This window comes from Miscanthus floridulus, chromosome 19 (assembly GCF_019320115.1).
Source record: "Miscanthus floridulus cultivar M001 chromosome 19, ASM1932011v1, whole genome shotgun sequence".
Lineage (NCBI taxonomy): Eukaryota > Viridiplantae > Streptophyta > Magnoliopsida > Poales > Poaceae > Miscanthus > Miscanthus floridulus.
The window spans coordinates 48,732,695-48,758,819 of record NC_089598.1 but is presented as its reverse complement, the minus strand read 5'-3'; the positions used below and the strand labels follow the sequence as shown (position 1 = coordinate 48,758,819).

Below are 26,125 nucleotides of genomic sequence, written 5' to 3'. Positions count from 1 at the left end.
TCTTTTTAGATCCAGCAATGGCACGTGTCAAGAACGCCGGAGGTGGTCTAGGTGATGAGGATCCGAGGCCTCCACCTCGCTTGCCTACTGATGTAAAAGGCAAGGCGATGAAGAAGCTTGTGACAAAGAAGAGGAAGTATGCAGATGCTGATACAGAGAGAGCAGCAATAGTTGCAGCCGCTGCAGAGCGTGCAGAGAGAGGAGGTGCTCGGAGTGATGTTGTCATTACAGATCAGCTTTCACCAGCACAGAGGGCAGCCATTGAGTAGGTTGAGCATCATCATGGTAGTCCATCTAGGACTGTCATGCTTGAGGGACGCCGTGTTGCTTTGGAGGAGACTCAGCCTTAGGGGGAGCCACAACAGTAAATAGAGCAGACACAGGACCGAGGAGATAGATCAGGCATGTCAGCCATAGCTTTGCTGCTCTAGTCGTACTCGTACCCAGGTGACATCCAGGGCAGAGACAGAGTGGAGGGGTTCTCATCCACCTCCCAGACCACAGGGTCTGCCTCTAGTGACTCATTTAGATTTGAGGGCCACCACGGCCAAGCAGGTGCAACGGCTTAGATTTGTGCAGTTTGAGGAGTGGTTCCCGCTTAGGAGGGATGAGCGTGCTTCAAAGGGCTTCTATACACCACTGTAGGAAGATTTCTATAATGCATATCTTAACAGTGGGGTTGCTTTCAGATCTCATAGGGTTTGTTCCATTGAGGCCATTGTTGCAGCAGCAGGAGAGCAGATTCGCCCTTACCTATCTTACTTGTCAGGGCTGATAGACTTACTCGGATGGACAGACAGATATGTACCATCATGGGTCTGTGAGTTCTATGCTACACTTTGGATTGACTAGTAGCATAGATTCATTCACTTTGCATTCAGAGGCCATGACTACAGGCTGATGAGCTTCAGGGTCAGAGAGATTCTCAGGCTTCAGGAGCAACTGAAAGGTCCTAATATGGCTAGAGGGGGGTGAATAGCCTATTTAAAATTCTACAAATCAACTAGAGCAATTTGATTAGTAAGACAAATAGTGAAATGCAAACTTGCTCTAGCTCTACGAGGGTTGCAAGCCACCTATCCAACAATTCTAGTTGCAATGATTACTAGACACACAACTTGCTATGAAACTACTCACTAAGAGCTCTCAAACTTGCTACACTAAAGAGCTCCACTAGATGAACTTAAATAACAAAACAAGCTCTCAATTCTAATTACACTAAAGAGCTTGACACAACTAGTTTGCAAGAATATAGAAGAGTGAGTAGGGTGATTATACCACTGTGTAGAGGGATGAACCAATCACAAGATGAAGATTAAGCCAATCATCGGGAGAATGCAAATGACAAGAGACAACCGATTTTTCTCCTGAGGTTCACGTGCTTGCCAACACGCTAGTCCCTGTTGTGTCGACCAACACTTGGTGGTTCGGCGGCTAAGAGGTGTTTCACAAACCTCGTCCACATGATTGGACACTGCAAGAACCTACCCACAAGTGAGGTAACTCAATGACACGAGCAATTTACTAGAGTTACCTTTTGGCACTCCGCCGGGGAAGGTACAACTCCCCTCACAATCACTGAAGGTGGCCATGAACAATCACCAACTCATGCCGATCCTCCATCGCTGCACCAAGCTGTCTAGGTGGTGGCAACCACCAAGAGTAACAAGCAAAATCCACAGCGCAACACGAATACCAAGTGCCTCTAGATGCAATCACTCAAGCAATGCACTTGGATTCTCTCCTAATCTCACAAAGATGATGAATCAATGATGGAGATGAGTGGGAGGGCTTTGGCTAAGCTCACAAGGTTGCTATGTTAATGAAAATGTGCAAGGGTGTGAGCTTCAATCGGCCATGGGGCTTAAATAGAAGCCCCCAAGAAATAGAGCCGTTGTACCCCTTCACTGGGCACACTGTGGGCTGACCGGATGCTCCGGTCAGACTGACCGAACTCTAGACCCAGCGTCCGGTCAACCGATGTAAGCCACGTGTCATTGTCCATTCAACAGGAACCACCTGATCGCAACGGCTAAGTAGCGACCGGACGCTCCGGCACAAGTGACCGGACGCTGGACCCCCAGCGTCCGGTCGTTTACACTAAGGTTCCAAACCAGGTTTTCTTCGACTGGACGCGTCCAGTCCACCTCGACCGGACACACCTCAGCGTCTGGTGCAAAACCCTAGATACTGTGCTGACCCGTCAGTTCGACTGGACCCAGACTTCTAGCGTTCGATCAATTCAGACCCAGCGTCCGGTCAATAGACCGACGTTGGCGTCTTCACTGCTACGCCTGACCGGACATGCCGGTCCACCTAGGACCAGCGTCCGGTCATAGTGAAAACAGTCAGACTGAGTTCCTTTCTCCTCTATCTTCTTCACCCTTGCTCAAATGTGCTAACCACTAAGTGTATCACCTTGTGCACATGTGTTAGCATATTTTCATAAACATTGTCAAGGGTGTTAGCACTCCACTAGATCCTAAATGCATATACAATGAGTTAGAGCATCTAGTGGCACTTTGATAACCGCATTTCGATACGAGTTTCACTCCTCTTAATAGTACGACTATCTATCCTAAATGTGATCACACTCGCTAAGTGTCTTGATCACCAAAACAAAATGGCTCCTACAATTTTACCTTTGCCTTGAGCCTTTTGTTTTCCTCTTTCTTCTTTTCCAAGTTTAAGCATTTGATCATCACCATGCCATCACCATTGTCATGATCTCCGCCATTGCTTCATCACTTGGAGTAGTGCTACCTATCTCATAATCACTTTGACAAACTAGGTTAGCATTTAGGGTTTCATCAATTAACCAAAACCAAACTAGAGCTTTCAATCTCCCCCTTTTTGATAATTGATGACAACCCTTTCACAAAGATATGAATTGAGATTTAATTGAATTCACGTTGCTTGCCCAAGCATATCTACCATGTGTAAAAGAGTATGGGCAAGTTTCATGAACTCCAAATGATAGTAATTGCTCCCCCTACATATGTGTTAAGAGTTTGGATTGTAGCTTGCACATATGCTTAGATAGGAAATATAGGAGTCAATTTCTACCAAATGATGCTAAGGTATAAGAGATGGACCTTTGAAGCGTGATTCCAATCGGAGTGCACCAATATACCATCCTTAGCATCATTAGTAACTAGACATACACAAAAACTAGAGTACCCCGTGAGATCAACATTACATGCAAGGGTCTAGTTTCCATAGAATGAACATAAGTCTAGTTACTTTAGCCTATGCATGCTAGTTTTTCATTTTATTATTCAAACCTATAACTAGCATACACCACACAAGCATGGATATTGAAATTAAGAACTTGTACCATGCAAGCAAATATATGAAATGTTCATTCAAATGCATCATACAAGTTTATGAGCTTGCTCCCCCTACTTGTATGATCAAAAATTTAATTATTTTAATTGATCCCCTTTCCTTTATCATATCTCTCCCCTTATGTCAAATACTCTCCTATCACTCATATCTTTGTTTCTCTTCCCCTTTGTCAACAATTAGCACAAAAGGTGAGCTCAAATTATAGATAAGTTGAGGTGAAACCATGTGAAATGAGGATCATTTTTCCAATTTGGTTCAATCTAGATTACTTGCAAAAGATATTTAACTCGGTTTGATCCAAGGATAAGCTTCTTCACACCTCCAAATAAGGGTTATCTTGTACCATGTTGAGTTAAACACTTATAGCTCATTTTCTAAATCAAACACTAGGTTTACAAGCCCACAAACATGTCATATGCTACCACTAGATCATTTCAAACATACAAGCAATAGTGGTACCATACAAGCATCAAATTCATTTGATTTTCATGAATGAGCCTAGGACATTATAGGAATGACTAGATGCACTAAACAAGTCCTTAGCAAAGGATGGATGACATGTCAATTAACTTTACCTTGCTTTGCTCGAAGGAGAGGCATGTCATATAGTGGGGGTGCATCAACACATATTGGAGAAGTCAAGTATGTTCAATTCATTCATTAGCTTGCAAAACCTCTTCTCATCAAGTGGCTTGGTGAATATGTCGGCAAGTTGATCTTCGGTGCCCACACTCTCTATGCAAATGTCCCCTTTTTGTTGGTGATCTCTTATGAAGTGATGACAGACATCTATATGCTTTGTTCTTGAGTGTTGAACCGGGTTGTTGGTGAGCTTTACGACACTTTCATTGTCACATAGCAATGGCACTTGCTTGAACTTGATTCCAAAGTCACTCAAGGTAGCCTTCATCCAAAGTAATTGAGCACAACAACTACCGACCGAAATGTACTCCGCTTTGGCGGTTGAAAGTGCTACACTATTTTGCTTCTTTGATGAACAAGACACAAGTGATCTTCCCAATAGTTGACATGTGCCCGATGTGCTCTTTCTCTCAACTTTCCATCCCACATAATCAGAATCCGAATATCCAATCAACTCAAATCTTGCTCCTTTGGGATACCATAATCCAACATGTTGTGTATGCTTCAAGTACCTCAATATTCTCTTAGTTGCCTTCAAATGACTTTCTCTTGGTGAGCCTTGAAATCTAGCACACATGCATACACTAAACATCACATCCGGTCTTGATGCAGTCACATAGAGTAGGCTTCCAATCATAGACCGATACATCTTTTGATCCACCATGTTGCCACTAGCATCACTATCTAAGCTTCCACTTGTCCCCATTGGTGTACTAATAGCTTTACTCTCATCCATTTCAAACTTCTTGAGCATGTCCTTGATATACTTGCCTTGACTCACAAATGTGCCATTCTTCATTTGCTTGATTTGAAGACCAAGGAAGTAACTAAGCTCTCCAATCATAGACATCTCAAACTCATTTGCCATCATCTTGCCAAACTCCTCAAAAAACTCTTGATTTGTTGATCCAAAGAGGATATCATCAACATAGATTTGCATTACAAACAAGTCATTTCCAAGCTTCTTGGTGAAGAGAGTGGTGTCAAACTTTCCCATCTTGAATCCCTTAGAGAGTAGGAAATCCCTTAATCTCTCATACCATGCTCTAGGTGCTTGTTTCAATCCATACAAAGCCTTTCTCAATTTGAACACATGGTTGGGTTTCTTCTCATCTTCAAAACTGGGAGGTTGCTCAACATACACAAGCTCATTGATGTACCCATTGAGAAATGCACTTTTCACATCCATTTGGTACAATTTGATGTTGTTGGCACAAGCATAAGCTAGCAAGATCCTAATTGCTTCCAATCTTACAACCGGGGCATATGTTTCTCCAAAGTCAAGACCTTTAACTTGAGTGTAACCTTGAGCCACTAATCTTGATTTGTTCCTTATTACTATCCCATCTTGATCTTGCTTGTTCCGAAAGACCCACTTGGTTCCAATCACATTATGATCCTTAGGCCTCTCAACTAAATCACATACTTGGTTTCTTGTGAAGTTGTTTAGCTCTTCATGCATAGCATTGATCCAATCAACATCCCTCAAAGCTTTATCTATTTTCTTGGGTTCAATGGATGACACAAATGAGAAATGCTCACAAAATGAAGCCAATCTTGATCTTGTTTGCACAACTCTTGAAATATCACCAATGATAGTGTCCAATGGATGATCTCTTGCAATATTGGTTGGTTGAAGCACTTGCACTTGATTGCTAGCATTTAATTGATCACTTGGTTGAGATGATGAACTAGCCATTTGTTGATCTTGCACATTGCCATTACTAGTGCTTGCTTGGATTTGATCATGAGAACCACTTGCTTGCACATTTGAGTTAGAGAGCACTTGGTTCTTGTCATCTTCAACATCAATCACCTCTCTAGGCCTTATATCACCAATGTCCATGTTTTTCATTGCATTGACCAATTGAGTGCCTCTTACATCATCTAGATTCTCATCTTCCTCTTGGGAACCATTTGTTTCATCAAATTCCACATCATGAACCTCCTCAAGAGTACCACTAGCCAAATTCCAAACTCTATAAGCCTTGCTAGTAGTAGAGTAACCAAGCAAGAAACCTTTATCACATTTCTTTTCAAACTTGCTCAACCTAGTGCCTTTCTTCAATATATAGCATTTACAACCAAAAACCCGGAAGTATGCTATGTTGGGCTTTCTTCCATTCAATAGCTCATAAGGTGTTTTCTCCATCATGGGGTGACAATAGAGTCGATTGCTATAATAGTAAGCCATGTTGATTGCTTCGGCCCAAAATGAATGACTCACATTGTACTCACTCAACATTGATCTTGCCATATCAATTAAGGTTCTATTCTTTCTTTCAACTAGCCCATTTGATTGAGGAGTATACTTGGCCGAGAATTGATGTCTAATTCTAAATTCATTACATAACTCATCAATTCGAGTGTTCTTGAACTCACTTCCATTGTCACTTCTAACTTTCTTGATTATTGTTTCAAACTCATTGTGAATGCCTTTGACAAATGATTTGAATGTTGCAAACACATCACTCTTGTCAATAAGAAAGAACACCCATGTGTATCTAGTGAAATCATCCACAATCACAAATCCATATTTGTTTCCACCAATGCTAGTGTATGTGGTTGGTCCAAACAAGTCCATGTGCATCAACTCAAATGCCTTAGATGTGCTCATCATGCTCTTCTTAGGATGTGTATTACCAACTTGCTTTCCGGCTTGACATGCACTACGTAGCTTATCCTTCTCAAATGTGACATCTTTCAAGCCTCTAACTAAGTCATGCTTAATCAATTTGTTCAATTGTTTCATTCCAACATGACCAAGCCTTCTATGCCATAACCAACCCATGCTAGACTTAGTGATCAAACATGTTGACAATTGAGCTTCTCTAGCATTGAAATCAACTAAGTATAGATTCTCATATCTAATTCCTTTGAATATCAAGTTAGAGCCATCTACACTTATGATCTCTACATCATCCACACCAAATATGCACTTGAAACCAAGATCACACAATTGAGCTACCGACAATAGGTTGAAGTTCAAGCTCTCTACTAGTAGCACATTGGAAATGCTCAAATCATTGGATATTGCAATCTTACCAAGCCCTTTGATCTTGCCTTTGCCATTGTCACCAAATATGATACTATCAATCCCATTGGTCTTGCTTTCATTGATTGAATTGAACATTCTTGGATCACCGGTCATGTGTTGTGTGCACCCACTATCAAGCACCCAATGCCTTCCTCTGGCTTTATAATTGACTAACAAAAGAGGATCAATTCTTTTTAGATACCCAAACTTGCTTGGGTCCTTGAAGGTTAGTTACCAAGGTCTTTTATACCCAAATGACCTTCTTCTTTGGGCCCACAATTGGTGTACCAATGAACTTAGCCTTCACACCATTGGCACCCTTAAAAAGCATGTAACAAGAATCAAATTTAATTGAGGATACATTAGGTAGCTTGTTCTTGTTAATCTTGCAATATTGCTCTATATGCCCAACTTGCTTGCATCTATTGCAAAACCGACCATTGCCCTTCACAAAGCTAACTTTGGGAGTGACAAAGGCCGCCTTGCCTTTCTTGGGGGTATAGCCTAATCCCTCTTTGTTGAGAGAAAACCTTTGGCTACCCAAGCACTTTAGCAAGCGGGCATCTCCACCATAGGCATTGCCTAAGGCACGAGTGAGCTCATTCACCTCCTTCTTGAGGGTCTCATTTTCCACTTTTAGTGAGTTTTCACAAGCGAGACCATCACTCAAGGGTGAAGTGGAAGTGGTAGTGCTACAAGAGGTGTTAGTGGGAGCAACAAAAATAGATTCATCAATAAGATCACATGTTAGTCCCACATCACATAATATGATCACTTGCTCCTTCTTGGCTTTCTCCACTTTAACTTGCTCAATAAGAGAGGAGTGAGCCTTTTCAAGCTTAGAGTGAGCTTTGCCAAGCTTCTCATGGGCTTCCATTAGCCTCTCATGAGTAGCATTGAGCTCATTAAAGGATTGCTCAAGAAATTTTACTTTCTTGCGCAATTATTTGCACTCCTTTCTCTTTATCTCATTGCAAGCGTGCACTTGCTCACACATGTCCAAGAGCTCCTCCTTGGTGTACTCCTCATCCTCATCATCATCATTCCTACAAGAGTCACTTTCACATTCATCATTATCACTCTCATCATATTTTACCTTGGTAGGCTTTGCCATGAGACATGTCGATGGAGTGTCGAAGATGGAGAGCTTCTTGTTGATGGTGATGCTTGCTAGTGCTCTCTTGATAGATTTCTTGTCATCATCACTAGAGCTATCACCATCCGAGGAGCCATCACTATCCCAAGTGACTACATAGCCTCCACCCTTCTTCTTTTGGAAGGTCATTCTCTTCTCCTTCTATTCATTCTTATCTTTCTTGTGCTTCTTCTTCTCATCTTCATCATTATCACTATTATAGGGACAATTTGCTACAACATGATCGGGGCTCTTGCAATTGTAGCATCTTCTCACATACTCTTTGCTCTTGGTGTGATCTCTTCTCTTTCTTGCACCATAGCCCTTCTTCTTCATGAATTTTCCCATCTTGCGGACAAAGAGGGCCATAGCTTCATCATCAATATCACTAAGATCATCATCATCGCTTGATTCTTTCTTGGACTTGCCCTTGTTCTTGGATGATGATGAGCTAGCCTTAAATGCTACACTCTTCTTCTTCTTGTCCTCTCCTTCCTTCTTATCCTCCTTGTCATCCTCCTCCCTTTCCACACGGTATGTCTCTTGTGTCATGACATCACCTAGTACTTGGTTGGGGGTAATGTCCTTCAATCCTCCTCTTATGATGAGCAATCTCAACATCTCAAATCTTGGAGGTAGGCACATCAAGAACCAATGAGAGACATCATCATCCTTGATCTTCTCTCCCAATGCCTTCAAATCATTGACAATCACTTGTAAACGATGGAACATTTCTAGAATGCTCTCATCTTCCTTCATCTTGAAGCTTGTCAATTTATCCTTGAGGATATACAACTTGACACTCTTTACCGCTGGTGTGCCCTCATATGTTTCCTCCAATCTCTTCCACACCTCATTTGCTCTTTCACAATCCTTGATTTGCTCAAACACCTTGGAATCAATGGCATTGTATATGGTGTTGAGAGCCATTGTATTGCATTGCTTGTTGATCTTATCTTGGTTGGTTGGATCATCAGGATCAATGATAGCATAGTCATTTTCGGTCACTTCCCATACTTGATCATTGATTGAACCAAGATACATCCTCATCTTTCTCTTCCAATAATCATAGCATGTGCCATCAAAGAATGGTGGTTTGGCCCCCCCACATGGTTGAACACAACTTGAGCCATAATTTGACACCGAGGTTGTTAAGCCTTTAATCAAATGGTGACCATGGCTCTAATACCACTTGAAAGGTCCTAATATGGCTAGAGGGGGGGTGAATAGCCTATTTAAAATTCTACAAATCAACTAGAGCAATTTGATTAGTAAGACAAATAGCGAAATGCAAACTTGCTCTAGCTCTACGATGGTTGCAAGCCACCTATCCAATAATTCTAGTTGCAATGATTACTAGACATACAACTTGCTATGAAACTACTCACTAAGAGCTCTCAAACTTGCTACACTAAAGAGCTCCACTAGATGAACTTAAATAACAAAACAAGCTCTCAATTCTAATTACACTAAAGAGCTTGACACAACTAGTTTGCAAGAATATAGAAGAGTGAGTAGGGTGATTATACCGCCGTGTAGAGGGATGAACCAATCACAAGATGAAGATTAAGCCAATCACCAGAAGAATGCAAATGACAAGAGACAACCGATTTTTCTCCCGAGGTTCACGTGCTTGCCAACACGCTAGTCCCCGTTGTGTCGACCAACACTTGGTGGTTCGGCGGCTAAGAGGTGTTTCACAAACCTCATCCACACGATTGGACACCGCAAGAACCTACCCACAAGTGAGGTAACTCAATGACACGAGCAATTTACTAGAGTTACCTTTCGGCACTCCACCGGGGAAGATACAACTCCCCTCACAATCACCAAAGGCGACCACGAACAATCACCAACTCATGCCGATCCTCCACCGCTACACCAAGCCATCTAGGTGGTGGCAACCACCAAGAGTAACAAGCAAAATCCATAGCACAACACGAATACCAAGTGCCTCTAGATGCAATCACTCAAGCAATGCACTTGGATTCTCTCCCAATCTCACAAAGATGATGAATCAATGATGGAGATGAGTGGGTGGGCTTTGGCTAAGCTCACAAGGTTGCTATGTTAATGAAAATGTGCAAGGGTGTGAGCTTCAACCGGCCATGGGGCTTAAATAGAAGCCCCCAAGAAATAAAGCCGTTGTACCCCTTCACTGGGCACACTGCGGGCTGACCGGACGCTCTGGTCAGACTGATCGGACTCTAGACCCAACGTCCGGTCAACTGATGTAAGCCACGTGTCATTGTCCATTCAACAGGAACCACCCGATCGCAATGGCTAAGTAGCGACCGGACGCTCTGGCACAAGTGACCGGACGCTGGACCCCCAGCGTCTAGCCATTTATAGTAAGGTTCCAAACCAGGTTTTCTTTGACCGGACACGTCCGGTCCACCTCGACCGGACACACCTTAGCGTCCGGTGCAAAACCCTGGATACTGTGCTGACCCGTTAGTTCGACCGGACCCGACTTCCAGCGTCCGATCAATTCAGACCTAGCGTCCGGTCAATAGACCGACGCTGGCATCTTCACTGCTACGCCTGACCGGACACGTCGGTCCACCCAGGACCAGCGTTAGGTCACAGTGAAAACATTGAGACTGAGTTCCTTTCTCCTCTATCTTCTTCACCCTTGCTCAAATGTGCTAACCACCAAGTGTATCACCTTGTGCACATGTGTTAGCATATTTTCATAAACATTGTGTCGACGAAATATGGTCGGCAGTCCACCGAGGGGGGTGCCCGTGGTGGTAGATTATCGGTAGACGGTGCGTGTAATCAGGAACCAGATGGTGACACAAGGCGCAGAGACAGCGATTTAGACAGGTTCGGGCCGTCTGGTCGACGTAATACCCTATGTCCTGTGTCTTTGGTGTATTGTATTGAGATGTATATAGATTAACCTCTTTGGATCTGTCCTCTAGGGGACCCTTGTCTCTCCTTATATGCTCCGAAGAGACAAGGTTACAAGTAAAGTATCCTATTTGGTACTATTACAATATCTAATACGACTTGTAATCTTGATGTGCACGCCTTGATCTCGCGGGCCAGGCCACCTCGGATGGTGCGGCCCATGTACCATCTTGTGGTACCCGGGGGTATATCCCCCACAGCTAGTCCCCGAGCGCCATGTATTCTGATGCGACACGCCATTTCAACCTTCTCCGAACAGTGAGGCTTGAGTTCTTGACATCTTCGACCACCGTTGTCACCGGAGAAGTTGGTTGTCCGAAGAATGTATGGTGCTCTTAAGAAGAAAGAAAAAGATTTCCGTCCTGGGAAGTGTGCCCACTTGTATTTCTGAAAAGAAATGTAAGTGCGTCTTGAAGCGTAGCGTCTTTGATCATCAGATCGAGCACATTCACCGCAAGGTGAAGTGTGCCCACTTAGTCCCCGAGCCTGGTAGTAGGTGACGTAGGCACGTGGTGCCAGGGTCTAAAAAGAATTCCCAGTTAAGTTGAGAATCCAACCGTCGTACAGGCGATACAAGATGCACCGGCAGGTGCATCGTACCGATGTAGTCCCCGAGCTTGCTGGAAGGCGAGGTATGAGCCTTGTAGCAAGGTCTAAATGAGAAAGAGTATCCCCAACTGTATGCTAGTTGCCTGTCGCATGTAGTCCTCGAGCTTGCTGGAAGGCGAGGTATGAGCCTTGTAGCAAGGTCTAAATGAGAAAGAGTATCCCCAACTGTATGCTAGTTGCCTATCGCATGTAGTCGAGACGCAAAGTCCCCGAGCCGAGGTCGGAGAGTGGTCGAGGCAGTCCCCGAGCATAGGTCGAGGAGCGAGCGACGAAGTCCCCGAGCCGTGGTCGAGGCAGTCCCCGAGCACAGGTCGAGGAGCGAGCGACGAAGTCCCCGAGCCGTGGTCGAGGCAGTCCCCGAGCATAGGTCGAGGAGCGAGCGACGAAGTCCCCGAGCCGTGGTCGGAGAGTGATCGAGGCAGTCCCCGAGCACAGGTCGAGGAGCGAGCGACGAAGTCCCTGAGCACAAGTCGAGGAGCGAGCGACGAAGTCCCCGAGCCGTGGTCGGAGCTCAGCGAAGCTGCTCGAGATGTGATCGACGTGGTCGGAGCTCGGAGTGGTCTGGCGAGAAGTCCCAGAGCACGGAGTGGTATGGCGAGTCCCCAAGCACGAGCGTGGTCTGGCCAGAGTCCCTGAGCACGAGCGTGGTTTGGCCAGAGTCCTCGAGCACCATAGTGGTCTTGGCGAACCCCGAAGCATGAGCTCGCTGACCGAACTGTGTTCCTAAAAAATAAACACGGAGAGCGGTAGTACATGATGGTGTACGAAATATATTGACCTCTCTATAGGAGGTGAAGTAAACACTTGGTGTTCGGTTGGCGATGAATTATACTTGGTGTAATATTCGAAAAATAACATTAGCTGTTTTTAGCCCTTTTGTTATGTAGAGGTGTAGCGCGATGTATTAACCTGTCCTGAAGAATGCGCCAGCCCTGGGCTGACCAACATCTCGTAGCGCGAGGTACGGAACGCTGCCGCGCGTAGAGTGCCAGTGTTACCAGGGAGCAACTGCCGACTACCCGTAGCGCAGAGGGCGGACTCTCATGCACGCGTGGGGTGGAGCCGGAGACAGTGCCGGCTCTGGGATTCTCAAGCAGGAAGGAAAACGTATCGGCGAACCATTGTAAAAACTTATACATGTTTTGGACTGTATGTATGGAGAAAATTCGACGCGGAGCGCACCCTTAGGGTGGTCGGCGGAGGTGTACGATGATCGAAGAAATTTTCAATTAAAAATAATACTTAGCTTTATTGACGACCGGTGGGAGTAGTCGGCGTGTTGCGATGTTCGAGAGATGGCTTGACGTGTCGTTGGCGATGAAGTTGTCCGGTCCTCGAGCTTTTCGACTTATCGTCACGACTGTGGTCGCGGTTGTCGTAGCGCCGTTCTTCGCGGCGATCATCATTGCGACGTGGTCTGGTGGTCGAGGTGGTCGGAGCTTGGTGGAGCCGCTCAGGACGTGGTCGACGTGGTCTGCTGGTCGACGTGGTCGGAGCTCGGCGGAGCCGCTCGAGACGTGGTCCGTGGTCGTAGGCGAACAGGGCGTAGTCGGAACGCGTTGGCCATGCAAAGGTCAGAGCTCGCAACGTGCGGAGTCGTGGCGTAGCTTGATGAAGTCCAGAGCATGGGTTGAAATTGTCGGTGTCGATCCCATTGATGTCAAAGTCAAAAAGCGTCGAAGTAGAACTGTGTTCCTAGGGCGAAGCGCATGGCCTCGACGTCCGCTGGTGGAGACTTGGATAAAGACGGCTTGCTTGTATAATCCATGGTCTTCGTATGCATGGTGCTGTAGATGCACGTACATGCAAGCGTTCGTGTATGAATAAACTCCTGATTGCTTGCATGCCGGATTGGGTCATGTCGTGAAGATGTCGGACTCTTGTTGTAGCAGAGGCAATCAGCGCGGAAGCCGAAGCCCCTGTCATGTCTGAGTTGGAGTCGGACGTGGTTCGGATGACCTGTTCATGCATGTATATACCCGTATACGCCTTGGCGTTGCTTGCTTGCGTCGACTTCATGGTGATGTTGTCGTACGTCCTTGCCTGGTTTGCCTGCTTTGCTTCGTATTGATCTGATGCCGTAGTCCACGGGCGCGAGAGGTTGCCGAGCATCGCCATGAGTGAGCAAGAGGCGTGGCCGAATATACAACGTATATGCACAAACATGAATACGTGTAGCTCCTCATTGCTTGCATGGTTGTAGTAGTCTAATGCCCTCTTGCATGTAGATCGTACATCCATCTTGCTTGCTGACGTCATCTTGGACGGTGCTGTAGATTGATTCTACGTTTACCTTTTTGATTGGTTGTTGAGCTTTCGATTGAATGAGATTAGGATTTCGACAGTGAAGTGCTCGGCGGTAGGACCCAACGCTGGACTGGGCTGCTGCTGTATGACGCAAAACCATGCCGCCGAACAGGGGCTACCGCCCGCCGCTAAACTCCACGCACGAAAGCGTGAAGTTGCGTAATCAGGCACGAGTCCTGTTGCGCGTAGCCACGAGTCGCTTCGTGACGCTGAGTCTGAGGTCGTCGGCGACGGAAGCAGATCGCGATGCACAATGTCGAGGGATGCCGGGTTGACGACAGGAACAGTGACCGAGTTGTGGACGAGGATCGCCGCGGGAGCGACGACGGTGACGATGTTGTTGCGCACGACGTTAAACGCCGCCACCGAATCGTTGTAGATGTTACTGATGTTGAGGTCCATCTGGCTCATCAAAGATCAGCGCGCACGATCCCCTAAAGGGGTCCCCTACCTGGCGCGCCACTGTCGACAAAATATGGTCGGCAGTCCACCGAGGGGGGTGCCCGTGGTGGTAGATTATCGATAGACGGTGCGTGTAATCAGGAACCAGATGGTGACACAAGGCGCAGAGACAGCGATTTAGACAGGTTCGGGCCGTCTGGTCGACGTAATACCCTACGTCCTGTGTCTTTGGTGTATTGTATTGAGATGTATACAGATTAACCTCTTTGGATCTGTCCTCTAGGGGACCCTTGTCTCTCCTTATATGCTCCGAAGAGACAAGGTTACAAGTAAAGTATCCTATTTGGTACTATTACAATATCTAATACGACTTGTAATCTTGATGTGCACGCCTTGATCTCGCAGGCTAGGCCACCTCGGATGGTGCGGCCCATGTACCATCTTGTGGTACCCGGGGGTATATCCCCCACACATTGTCAAGGGTGTTAGCACTCCACTAGATCCTAAATGCATATGCAATGAGTTAGAGCATCTAGTGGCACTTTGATAACCGCATTTTGATACGAGTTTCACTCCTCTTAATAGTACGGCTATCTATCCTAAATATGATCACACTCGCTAAGTGTCTTGATCATCGAAACAAAATGGCTCCTACAATTTTACCTTTGCCTTGAGCCTTTTGTTTTTCTCTTTCTTCTTTTCAAGTTTAAGCATTTGATCATCACCATGCCATCACCATTGTCATGATCTTCGCCATTGCTTCATCACTTGGAGTAGTGCTACCTATCTCATAATCACTTTGATAAACTAGGTTAGCACTTAGGGTTTCATCAATTAACCAAAACCAAACTAGAGCTTTCAGCAACCCATCTGGCTACATGAGGTGTGCTATGGTCAGACAGAGCCTCTTAGACGCCCTCACGATGGTCTTGTGCCTCCTACAGATCTGGTCTACCATTGCTTCACAGAGCCTTTCAGTGAGGGGTCGAGCAGGACACCAGAGATCTCACTCCTATAGCTGGACTACTTGATGCTATCATGAGGAGGACCCTACTTCCGAGGATGGGATATCACGAGGGCTTAACTCACATACAGTTGTGGCTACTGAACTCTCTGATGCAGCAGACTATGTTTGATATTTGGGATCTTATTCTATCAGAGATGGAGGATACTCTTGCAGAGGGGTTTAGGGATCATCGTCAGCTGCCTTATGCTCACTGGATTACTTTTCTGATTCACAGGGCAGTTATAGTGAGACCTCTAGAGATGTTGGTAGAGTATTCTAGTGCTATTATAGAGTTTCCAGCCTATAACATGACCCAGATGCTCTGTCATAGTAGGCTGAGTGCACCTAGCCAGCCGCGCCATTGCCTAGAGGTGCCTGAGATTGTAGCCCAGCAGGATGAGACTATTAGGGGCATTGCAGCTACAGAGGAGGAGCAGTTAGATGCTTAGCAGGAGGGTATGGTCGAGAGTGACCCCAGCGACAGTTCAAATGATGACTACTAGGATATCCCTCAGATGCCTCCTCGACGACATGACCATGATGCCGATAGCTCCAGTTCAGCTCCACCTGCACCACAGACCAACCTAGCTCTCCTTACTATACTTGAGCAGATGAGGCAGGATCAGGCTCGCCAGGCTTAGGAGACTGCTGCTACATTTGCACAGTTTTCGGCCAGACAGGATGAGTTCCAGCGACAGCAATAGGCTATCCAGCAGCAGCAGCTTCTCATGTAGCAGCAGTTACTTGGATTTATATAGCATGTAGTTACTGCCATTGGGGCTCCACCGCCACAGCCTTCACCCCAGATCGGCCAACCTGTCACCACTTCTATGACTCTAGCTTTACAGCCTAGTGGGCCTCAGAGTCAAGGACTGCCAGCGACATAGTTTCCTTCACCTACAGAGCAGGTGTCCTAGTGGTTTTCCTCGCCAGTGCTAGCCCCGCAGTTCACACATCTTCATATGGGCTTCACACCGGCTCAGAGTTCGTCGTTGTTTGTGCCAGATACCCTAGTCTCTAGGAGCCTTGGTGCGACATTTAGTGAGTTGATAGAGCAGCCTACTCCGCTAGATCTACATGTCCCTGGTCCTTCCACAGTTGCTCCTATCACTAGGACTACAGAGACTCCCTTCATTAGTTGCATCATCAGAGCCGCCTGCTTCAGTGATACCTGTAGAGTCACAGGCCGCACCAGTACCAGATCCGACCCAGACTGCTTTAGCTTCACTTCTAGCGATAGAGGGTCATACAGCTCAGAGCTTAGGATCAGATGATGATGATGTCCAGTTCTAGATTGCTCATCGCACCTCAGCGCCCGACTCGTCCGCTGCAGTCCCGCCGACCGACCCTTAGGTTTTGGCGTTTGACGCCAAAGGGGGAGAGGGATCGAGTATGATAGACTTAGAGAGAGCGATATATCTAGGGGGAGATTATCTACATTTGGCTTTTTGATGTGTGATACATTTTTATGCATTCATGTTTACTATTATGCATTGAACTACATAAGTGTGATCGTAATCGTGATATTTATGTGATATGTGACATGTGTGCTCTCTACTTGAATTATTTATATGTCATGTCACTTGGTTATACTCATTTGCTTTGCTTCCGCGTTTTACTCCGATGCAAATGAGCTTTATTTCTTTTACTCATGCTTATTTCATATCTATTGAGTACATCATGTTGGCTTGGGTCATATAAGCTTGCCTAACTCTTTTGTTCTTATTGTCAAAAGCTTATATGAACCAAGCATGTTAAAAACCTCATCTCTTTTACATACTCGAGGTTGTATTATCATCAATCACCAAAAAGTGGAAGATTAAAAGCATCTTGGCCCCTAGTTGGATTTCGGTGATTAATGACAATACAAGATTACTATAACTAACGTATGTTTTGTAGATGCAATTAAGTTAGGTCATGGTAATGGCAATTGATTGGGTAATCATGGTTGTCATGCCCTATGATGGAAATCATTTCGGTTTTCAAAGGATGGATGACAAGGTTAAGGATGGACTAATTCTAAGTGTCGTTTGGTGTTGAAAAGACACTTAGAGTAGTTTAAGACTTTATTTTTCCTTTGCCCGTACTATTAAGGGGGGTATGGACGTGTAGCTTGACCTAGGTGAGTCTAGTGGGTTAGGTGTGGTGCACACTTGTCAAATCTAGCACTAGGTAGCTCCTAAATAGCCCTTAGATCAATTGAAGCAAACTTCATTCACATATGATTGCGAGTTGGAAGTGAATGGAGGGTCAAATGTTAACCGGACGCTGGTTCCGGTGTGACCGGACGCTGGCGTAGAGTCCGGTCAGTTCATTTGATTAAGGTGAAGTTGTCTGGATGCGATCGGACACTGAGTGAAATGTGAATGGACGCTGGGTGCTAGAGTCTAGTCAACTCCAGTAAGGTTCCAGAGAGGGAGAATCCTGATCGGACGCGTCCGATCAGTGTTGACCGGACGCGTCCGATTAGTGTTGACCGGACGCTGGTCAGGTTCCGGCTACTGACCGGACGCTGAGCAGCAAAGTGACCGGACGCTGGGTTCCAGAGTCCGGTCAACATCAGTAAGGTTCTAGAGGGTAGTTTTTGTGACCGGACGCTGGTCAGTGTCCGATCATAACTTAACTGCTCGGTGGCGGGGAGAACTGATCGGAGCGTCCGGTCACCCCGCAGTGGCACATAATGGTTCGTTTTGAATGAGGGTGTATAAATACTTCCTCTATTCACTTAAGGGATCACTTTTGCTCATTCCAACAGCTGAGAAACACCCTTGAGAGTGCCAAAGAGAGCAAGGTCCTAGTGAGGTGATTGAGATTTGAGAATCCAAGAGAGAGGCCTCATTAGTGAAAGCAAGAGTAGCAAAGTGTGCATCCACCCTTCTCATTAGGCTCGTCGTGGTCAAGTGAGAGTTCATGCTTGTTACTCTTGGTGATCGCCATCACCTAGATGGCTTGGTGGTGATTGGGAGTTTGGTGATCATCCGACGGAGCTTGTGGATGACCCAACTCAAGTTATGAGCGGTTGTGGGTGATTCACCGCGACGGAGTGTCGAAGAATCAACCCGTACAGAGCACTTGATCCTTGCGTGGATCAAGGGGGAGCTACACCCTTACGTGGGTGCTCCAACGAGGACTAGTGGGGAGTGACGACTCTTTGATACCTCGGTAAAACATCGCCGCGTTCCTCCTTCTCTCTTTACTTTGAGCATTTACTTTGAGCAATTCAATTCTTGTCTTTACATTCATAGAATTGCCATGCTAGAGTATGATTGGAACTTATGGTGCAAAACTTTTGTGCGGTAGAACATTAGAAACACTTTCTAGGCACAAGGGATGAAATGAGCTAAGTATAGGGTTTAATTATTACAAAGAATTTTAGAATTAGCCCAATCACCCCCTCTTGGGCATCTTGATCCTTTCAGGGCCGTTTACCGTTTTATGGGTCTTTCTCTTCAATGAAGTCCACTTATCTCCTATTTTGTTTTTCTTTTTGAACATATATGTGTGTATATACTAACGTCTAGAAAACGCCTTGGGAACACCTAGGCTCGCCTATGCTCTAGGCCATCATCTAGAGACCGCCTAGCGCCTTCTTGAAACTTGATTAGGAGGCTGAGAGCTGAAAAATAGTTTCTTCTTATTCTGTGAAGTGATTCTCCATCATGATTTCAAGTGTTTATGCTAAAGAATCAAAGAGAATCGCTTTCTCACTAGAGAATTTCTTTGAATCAGCTTCCTCGTAGAGTCGAGCTCTACAAAACAGGCCCTCGAAAGCCCATCTTGGGTGGCTTCCAACAAATTAAGCCACCGCTGAAGTGCCCAAACGTTATTCATCGGGCCTCTTTTTTCCGCTCTGCTCGGCCTCTCACCGATAGCAGCACTGCCTTCAGGCCTCTCTGGCCGCGCCGCCCTCTCCTTGGTGAAGCTCCAGCCTGCAAGTGGAGCCGCCATGTCGACCGCCAAGCTGAGCTACAGAGGAGCGCCGCCGCCTACGGCCCAGGCTCGGAATGCTGCGGGCGCCGCTGCTCTTGCCTTCGTCACAGGACCTCGTATTCTACTCCGGTGGGAGGGGTAGCCAGAGGGGGCGGGGAGAAAGTTGTTGCCAGACAAACAGGTTAGCTTTTGCACAAGCAAGCTTTTAGAAAACCAGGTTTCAGAAAGCTCTCCCTCTTTAGTTTGTAACCACTTGTAATAACTTCTAAACTCTTTTTTCAATAAATCACCAGTAGGGGTGCGCCCCTCCTGTTTATTGTAAAAAAAACTAGAAATAAAAGATGAAGCCCAAACAAACAAGCTCTTAGCCTGGTATTTAGTTGAACTGGCCAAAAATGTTGGTATACAGTTTCAGAAATAAAAGTGATATGTAGAAGATATGTGGATATGAGGCCAAAAATCATGGAACCCGATAGTTCTAAAAAAATGATTGATAAATCAATAGGCTTTTCAAGTCGCTAAAAAAGTAAGGAACATATTTGCTGGTTTTCTTCGACGATTTTCAATATCTCGCTCCTAAAAGATAGAGGACAATTTTGCATCTGGAATTCTAAATTATTTTCAAATCATCCAGGTCACTTTTATACTTTTTTCTCGGGAATCATCTTTTCTCGTTAGCCTTCCCACGTCCTTCCACCTCCAAATTGTCTGATTGGATACGCACGTGTATCTTTCCGCGCGATTGGATTGATTTCCCCAAGTGCGTAAAGACTGAGAGTTAGGATAAAGAGATATTGGAGATAGTTTTTTTTAATCTTGCCAAAAATCAAGATTGGGATTTGGGAGTGAGTTTTGGAAACTCTTGGAGCATGGTTAATCTGGGAGCTAGTGGATGGCTTTGTTCTACAACAAGATATTCAGGCTCACTGTAGGTGGAAGTTGACATAATCTGGCTCTTGTTCTAGCAAGTCTGCTTATGCTGCTTTCTTTGTGGGCACCCATCAAGTTTGTCCCTTGAAAGAGGATTTGGAAATGTTAGGCTTTTTTGTGCTGTAAATTTTTCACTTGGCTGCTATAAACAATAGATGTTGGACAACGGATCGCCTCGCTAAGTAGGGGGTGCCCCATCTGGCTCCTTGTCTTCTTTGTGATCAAGTCGAAGAAACAATCAATTATTGATTTTATGTGTTTCCAATCGTCAAATTTGGTCCCTGGCCCTTGGACCTGGTTGATGTAACACCTTTGGCAACTGAACAACGCTTCTCTACCTAGTGGCGACACATCATCATGAGTACTCTAAAGAGTTACGCAAGGGCTTGAACTCCCTAGTCATTCTTGTGACCCGGGAGGTTTGGAAACGTAAGAAGTCTTGTGTTTTTGAAGGGGCTCAACCTAGAATTCCTATCCTCCAAATCATTAAGGATGAATATGGTTTATGGTGCATAATGGGTGCGTCAGGTCTTAGGAACTGAGTTCCTTTTTAGGTCTTTAATCCCAACAGCATAGGGCGTGTTCGGCTGGCTTAAAGCCAGCCGGCTGGCTTGTTTTTTCTCTCACAGAATCACTGTTCACGTCCTGCCAGAACAGTATTTTTCTCTCACAACAAACAGCCAGAACAGTATTTTTCAGTCCTGCCGAACAGGCCCATAGGCTATGGTGGATTGGTGGTTTTTGGTATGTTGGTTCTCCCGACGCCACCCCCCCCCCCCCCCCCCCAACCCCCAACCCCTATTTGTGGCGAGTTTTCTCTCCTTTTTTTTATAAGAGCATCTTCAAGGGACTCTCCGTATTATTTCTAAATGCTAGGAATAGAGGTTTTGGTGAAAAAGTATCCTCCAACAGCTTTTCTAAATGGTCATACAAATATAGCCATCTTCTATTCCGGATTTTTCGCTAGCTAAAAATAGAAGACGAGAATGATTCTCTAGAGTGCGCATGAGATATAGAAACTGTTGGAGAATAAAAAGATATAGAAAACGATTTTTATGTAAATGGCTCTCGAAAATGATGATTTAGAGAGTGAGATTTAGAAAGGCTATTAAAGATGCTCTAAGGATGTGACTATGTGAGTGAGTTTTGTGCTCGGGCTAGACTTTGATCTCTGCCTAATGTTCTCTTTTTGTTTCTATTGTAATAAGCAATGACACAGCTCTGTAGTTCGACAAGATAAAGGCACAGTATTGTCTATCTTTGAACTCTCGCACCACTATCAAACATCGTTTTCTTTTTCTAAAGGATTAACCAGAGAAACAATTACAGATAGACCGTCAGAGGAGGATGAAATGACAACAGCCGGAAGGCAACGCGATCAGGACGTGAAGCAATCCCTAGCGAAGACACATCGGTGCGCACCACCCGAGTTCTGGCTCATCTGTACTTACTCCAGCGTTTCAAAATTTAGTGTTTTTTTTTGTGGTATACAAACCATGAAAGAGAAACAAAGCAGGCACTGCATCAACCATCCATACCCAAAATACCATACCAGACCACAAGAATATGCAAATGAATACAATGGCTTTGGTAGCACAAAACTCTGAATAAAATAATTGAATTTGACAATTCCTGTAAGTGTCACTTCAAAAGCCCACACGGCTCGCTTATTATCTCCTAGATTTGTGTGGTAACCCCTGTCTTGTATGTATGCAAACTGGCAAAATATCCATGGGTGGTATACCAATCTTGTATATGTACAGATGATGCTTCTGACAAGAGCACGGTGATGCAAAGAGCTAATGAGGTTCAGCAGAAGGGTTTGTCAGAAGATCCAGTGCACGTTTCAGGTGATCCACAGCAACAGATACGTCGTCGAATGCAAGAGCACCGACAGCAAATCTGGCTGCCTTGTGAGCCTCAGCAATCTTCTCAACTTCAGGCTGGTAACTGCTATCATATTTATACTGGCTAGCTGGTGGCGCAGCTGGAGGAGTAAGTTGAGGTGAAGACTCAGCAGTTGAGTGGCAGTGTGTTGGGGCGGACGAATTCGAGGCAGGAGTGTACGATGTAGCTGCAGGGCCATCACTTGCAGGATAAAATGAAGATTGATGCGTCGGGACAGAAGGTGCCGTGCTGTCCTGGAAACTTGGATATGACTGGAAATTAGGGTAGTTGTATGGAGCAGCTGGGGCTTCAGTGGAGTAGTAGTTTTGAGAGGTGTGCTGAGGGTCAATTGTGTAGGGTGGGGGTTGGTATGCCTGAGGGTAAGCCGAAACATCTGGTTTATCATTGCTGTGAGGATTGTAGCCATCATTGGAAGGATGATCTGTCCTGGTGTAAGGAGGTGGGGAATAATTGGAAGGTGGTTTGTGGACCTCATTGGTAGGGTAATCTGTGCTTGTGTAGGGGGGAGATGAATAATTGGGGAATGGTTTGTGAAAATCAGAAGAAGGGTAATCTGTTGCCTGGTACGAGGGAGAGGAATAAGATTGTGATGGAGAAGGATGCTGGGATTGTGAGGGTGGTGGGGGTGAATAGGGTAACTGGGTAGAGGGATGATCATTGAACTCTGTACTTTGGCGAGGGACATTATTTCCTGGCTGCACAGCAGAAAAGCTATCACGCCTACTAAAATCCTGTGCACGAAATGATATATAAAAAAATTAAAGCTGCTTTCAATGAAACCATGTAAAAATATCGCAAATCACAAGTACTAAAGAGAAGCTGGGAAATAACCATGTTGACAGGTCGAGGTGATGCTTCACTGCCCTGGTGTACACTGCTGAAGGAAGGACTTTGCCCCATATCCTGTTTACAGTACCAAACAATACAAAAGTTGAGAACCAGTGAATGCCAAAATCTGCACAAAATACTGAAGCATAATCAGTGTTTACTGTACAGTTTAAGATCTTTCAAGCCTAATTAAATGACATATATGGAAGCATTGAAGAAAGGTTGGAGGAAATCCTGACTGAATGTAAGTTACAACTAAAGTTAAATAGACAAAAATATTACTGCCATGTGTCCGTTCATTTGAAACAGGTAAATTAAGGTAACAGAATTCTCCAGAATCTATGCTTACATGAATTAAGAGTGTTGACAATATACATTTAAGGAAATTGAATGTATGTTGGATGGGTAATACATTTAATATGTAGTCACTGATAAACAGAAGCAATCTAACAAGATTTGAGTAACCTATGAGAAGGAACATTAGGATTGGTGTCAGCAACATTGAAGCAAATTATACTGCTATAGTAGATAGAAAGAGGCAATTTCACACTAGCTAAGAGTGAGAGCATGGCGATAGTCATTCAAAAACCACTGCTAGTGAGTCGGGATAGTTACTTGAGAAATGGTGGTGGTATTGACAGGCGCTTCATCTTTATCCCCACCAGGTGGTCCAGCTTCAGGCTTCCGGCCTTCTTTGAGAGCTTTTCTTATTTCAGCAGCTTTCCAGATGGCATATTTCTGTTTTTGCTCAACCTGCTCAAGGCAAAATAAAAGCGATACAGATATGTTCATTGAACCTTTCCGTATAGGTCAAGGAGCATTAAGATTATATAGTAATAAATGCATTAGTAGGCAATAACATGATAAACTTACATCAGGTTGAAGCTCGCCAAACTGGTTAAGAATCTCAAAGAAGATGCTTGCAGCATAGAAGGTTTTAGCAGTGTTTCTGCAAGATTAATTTGGCATGCATTAGTAAGACTTTGTAAAAGGATGATACCAGAATGATTGAAGCAGAATGGGAATTTCGCGAGGTGTGATACATGTCAGCTCGTCCAGCACGGTCCTGTTTATCTGCTTTAGCAAAGACGTTTAATGCAAATCCCTCCAAATGAAGATTGTCGTCAGGCCCCAAAGTCAACGATTTCTTGTCCTGGAGGATGAGGAAACATATTTAGACTAAGTGATGAAATGGAAAACATATGAATTTGTCAGGCATATCAAAACCAGTTGCATGCTACATGCTACATTTGTGTCATTGGTGCATGAGTAGGTGAAGTTTAATGTCACAGTTACCCCACATATAAGGCTACACTACAAAAGCTGTTAAAGGTAGTGGGACAGCTGCTGAATTCATATAATCCATTGTTACAACTATTGCAAAAGGTCAATCAGCATCTAGCAATAAACATCTAGTTCTAGGGGACAAGAAATTGCAGTTACAAGCAGCCATAAAGTAGTAGAATTACAGATATGCTGGTCCTACGCCAGTCAGTGTGAAATTGAAATCAGTGTTTCTTCCATCATAAAAGCAAAAGCCATCTGAATAAGTTCATATTGTTTTCTTAGGTATTGGTGTTCATATTGTTTTCTTAGGTATTGGTGTATTGTCAAATGTCAAGAACACAAATATAATATGCAGATACGATCATCAACCCAACCCACACATCCATAGCTTCTCCAATCGATAGACCTCATATATTAGTCAAATACTAAGCAAAGACATATAACCATATTGGTTTCACTAAACCAACTAAAAAAGGCAAGACACCAGCATTCCAATTTCCAGACAGCAAGAGATTGATTCGATCTAGTGCTGGCATGAAATGTGATTGTATAAGACACAATGAAGTTCATTTGTGGTTTAAACTTGTTTTTTTAGTATCAACGAGTGTTTATTAAAAAAACTACAACTTCCAGATTTTTACTAAATTCGTAAAGAAGTTCTGGGCATGCTTGCATCGTGCCAGATTAACACTGGTGAAATCTGTCTTCACAAATTGTTACACAGCATGATACCAACAAGTCAAGCTCAGCAATATAACAAAAGTCCTACCACATGAATGCTAGAAGTAGACAAAGCACAAACCCCCACTACTCAAGTATCCTTGTCACAGACATTGTTTGGTTCAACATATCCAAAGCGTACCTATAATTCTATACTGATAATTCAACATTTATCTAAACAGGACCTATACCCATAATTCTATATATACTGATGATTCAACATATATCCAAACAGAACCTATATTGATGGAACAGTCAATTTTTATTGATACCAGTTGCACAGAAAGCTTGAAACATTTTACTAAGCCGCAACATCCAAAATGCTTTTCTGGTTGCCACCGTAAGGGCGTATAATAGATAGATCTAAAATGGAAAATTAATCACAGCAATTGTTTAATCCAACTGAACATGAGAGAGGAGACCCAGATGTAGGCACGTGCCTTCTCTAGCTGGTTCATGAGGGAGATGAGGATGGAGTTTGTGGTCTTGGTGCGCTCCTTCTGGGGTATCCTCAACCCCTTCTCCATCGCGTAGAGCCGACCTGCCCAAATCCAAATTCGAATCAAAACCCTAACCAATAGGATGCGATTGGGAACGAACCCGACGAGGAGAGAGAAGCGTCTCTCACAGTAGTACGCCACGAGGGGCTCGTGATTCTGCAGCTCGTCGGCGCGCTGCAGGTAGGGCAGCAGCCCCTTGGCGGGCTCCGACTCGCTCCCCATCGGAGGCCGCAGGTGCCCAAGCGCGAGCACGGCCCGGATTTGGCGGCTGAGATCCCCGGAGGTTGGAGATGACGGCGGAGTGAGCGGCGGATTGGTTTGGTTTGATTTGGGTGAGGAGTCGTTGCAGCTGTTGCTGCTTCGTCGGGAAGGAAACAGAGGAGAGCGGAGAAGCTTCCGATCGTGGTAGTACTTTTGCAGGGAGGCACCCCAGATTGTCACGGTTTGCAACCCAGTCCTCCCGCGGCTGAAGCTGGCAGCTCTCGGCCGTCCCATCTTCAGGACGATCGGTTTGGGCAAGACAGTGACCCAATTTTTTTGCATTTTGACCTTTTTTTAAGAAAATTTATGTTTAATCCCATAAGGGACGTAAACAGATTTTGGACCCGGGGATCGACGCC

General features: G+C 44.9%; 1 protein-coding gene across 1 annotated transcript; it reads right to left on the bottom strand.

Moving 5' to 3' along the window:
- Positions 1-21,782: 21,782 nt before the first annotated feature.
- LOC136527582 (protein HOMOLOG OF MAMMALIAN LYST-INTERACTING PROTEIN 5-like) lies at positions 21,783-25,902 on the bottom strand. The gene is made up of 7 exons (XM_066520364.1): positions 25,634-25,902; positions 25,446-25,546; positions 24,042-24,151; positions 23,872-23,947; positions 23,614-23,751; positions 23,002-23,073; positions 21,783-22,901 (listed from the first exon to the last, which is right to left on the bottom strand). Exons 1-7 carry the CDS (start codon positions 25,725-25,727, stop codon positions 22,062-22,064), a joined length of 1,431 nt encoding a protein of 476 aa, XP_066376461.1. The 5' UTR covers positions 25,728-25,902; the 3' UTR covers positions 21,783-22,061.
- Positions 25,903-26,125: the final 223 nt, after the last annotated feature.

Excerpts from the sequence above, each read along its gene's own strand:
- LOC136527582 (XM_066520364.1), bottom strand. The coding sequence starts at position 25,727 with ATGGGGAGCGAGTCGGAGCCCGCCAAGGGGCTGCTGCCCTACCTGCAG. Across the intron at positions 24,152-25,445 it reads TCATGAACCAGCTAGAGAAG|GACAAGAAATCGTTGACTTT; the intron begins GCACGTGCCTAC and ends CTCATCCTCCAG. Across the intron at positions 23,948-24,041 it reads CGTGCTGGACGAGCTGACAT|AAACACTGCTAAAACCTTCT; the intron begins GTATCACACCTC and ends TTAATCTTGCAG.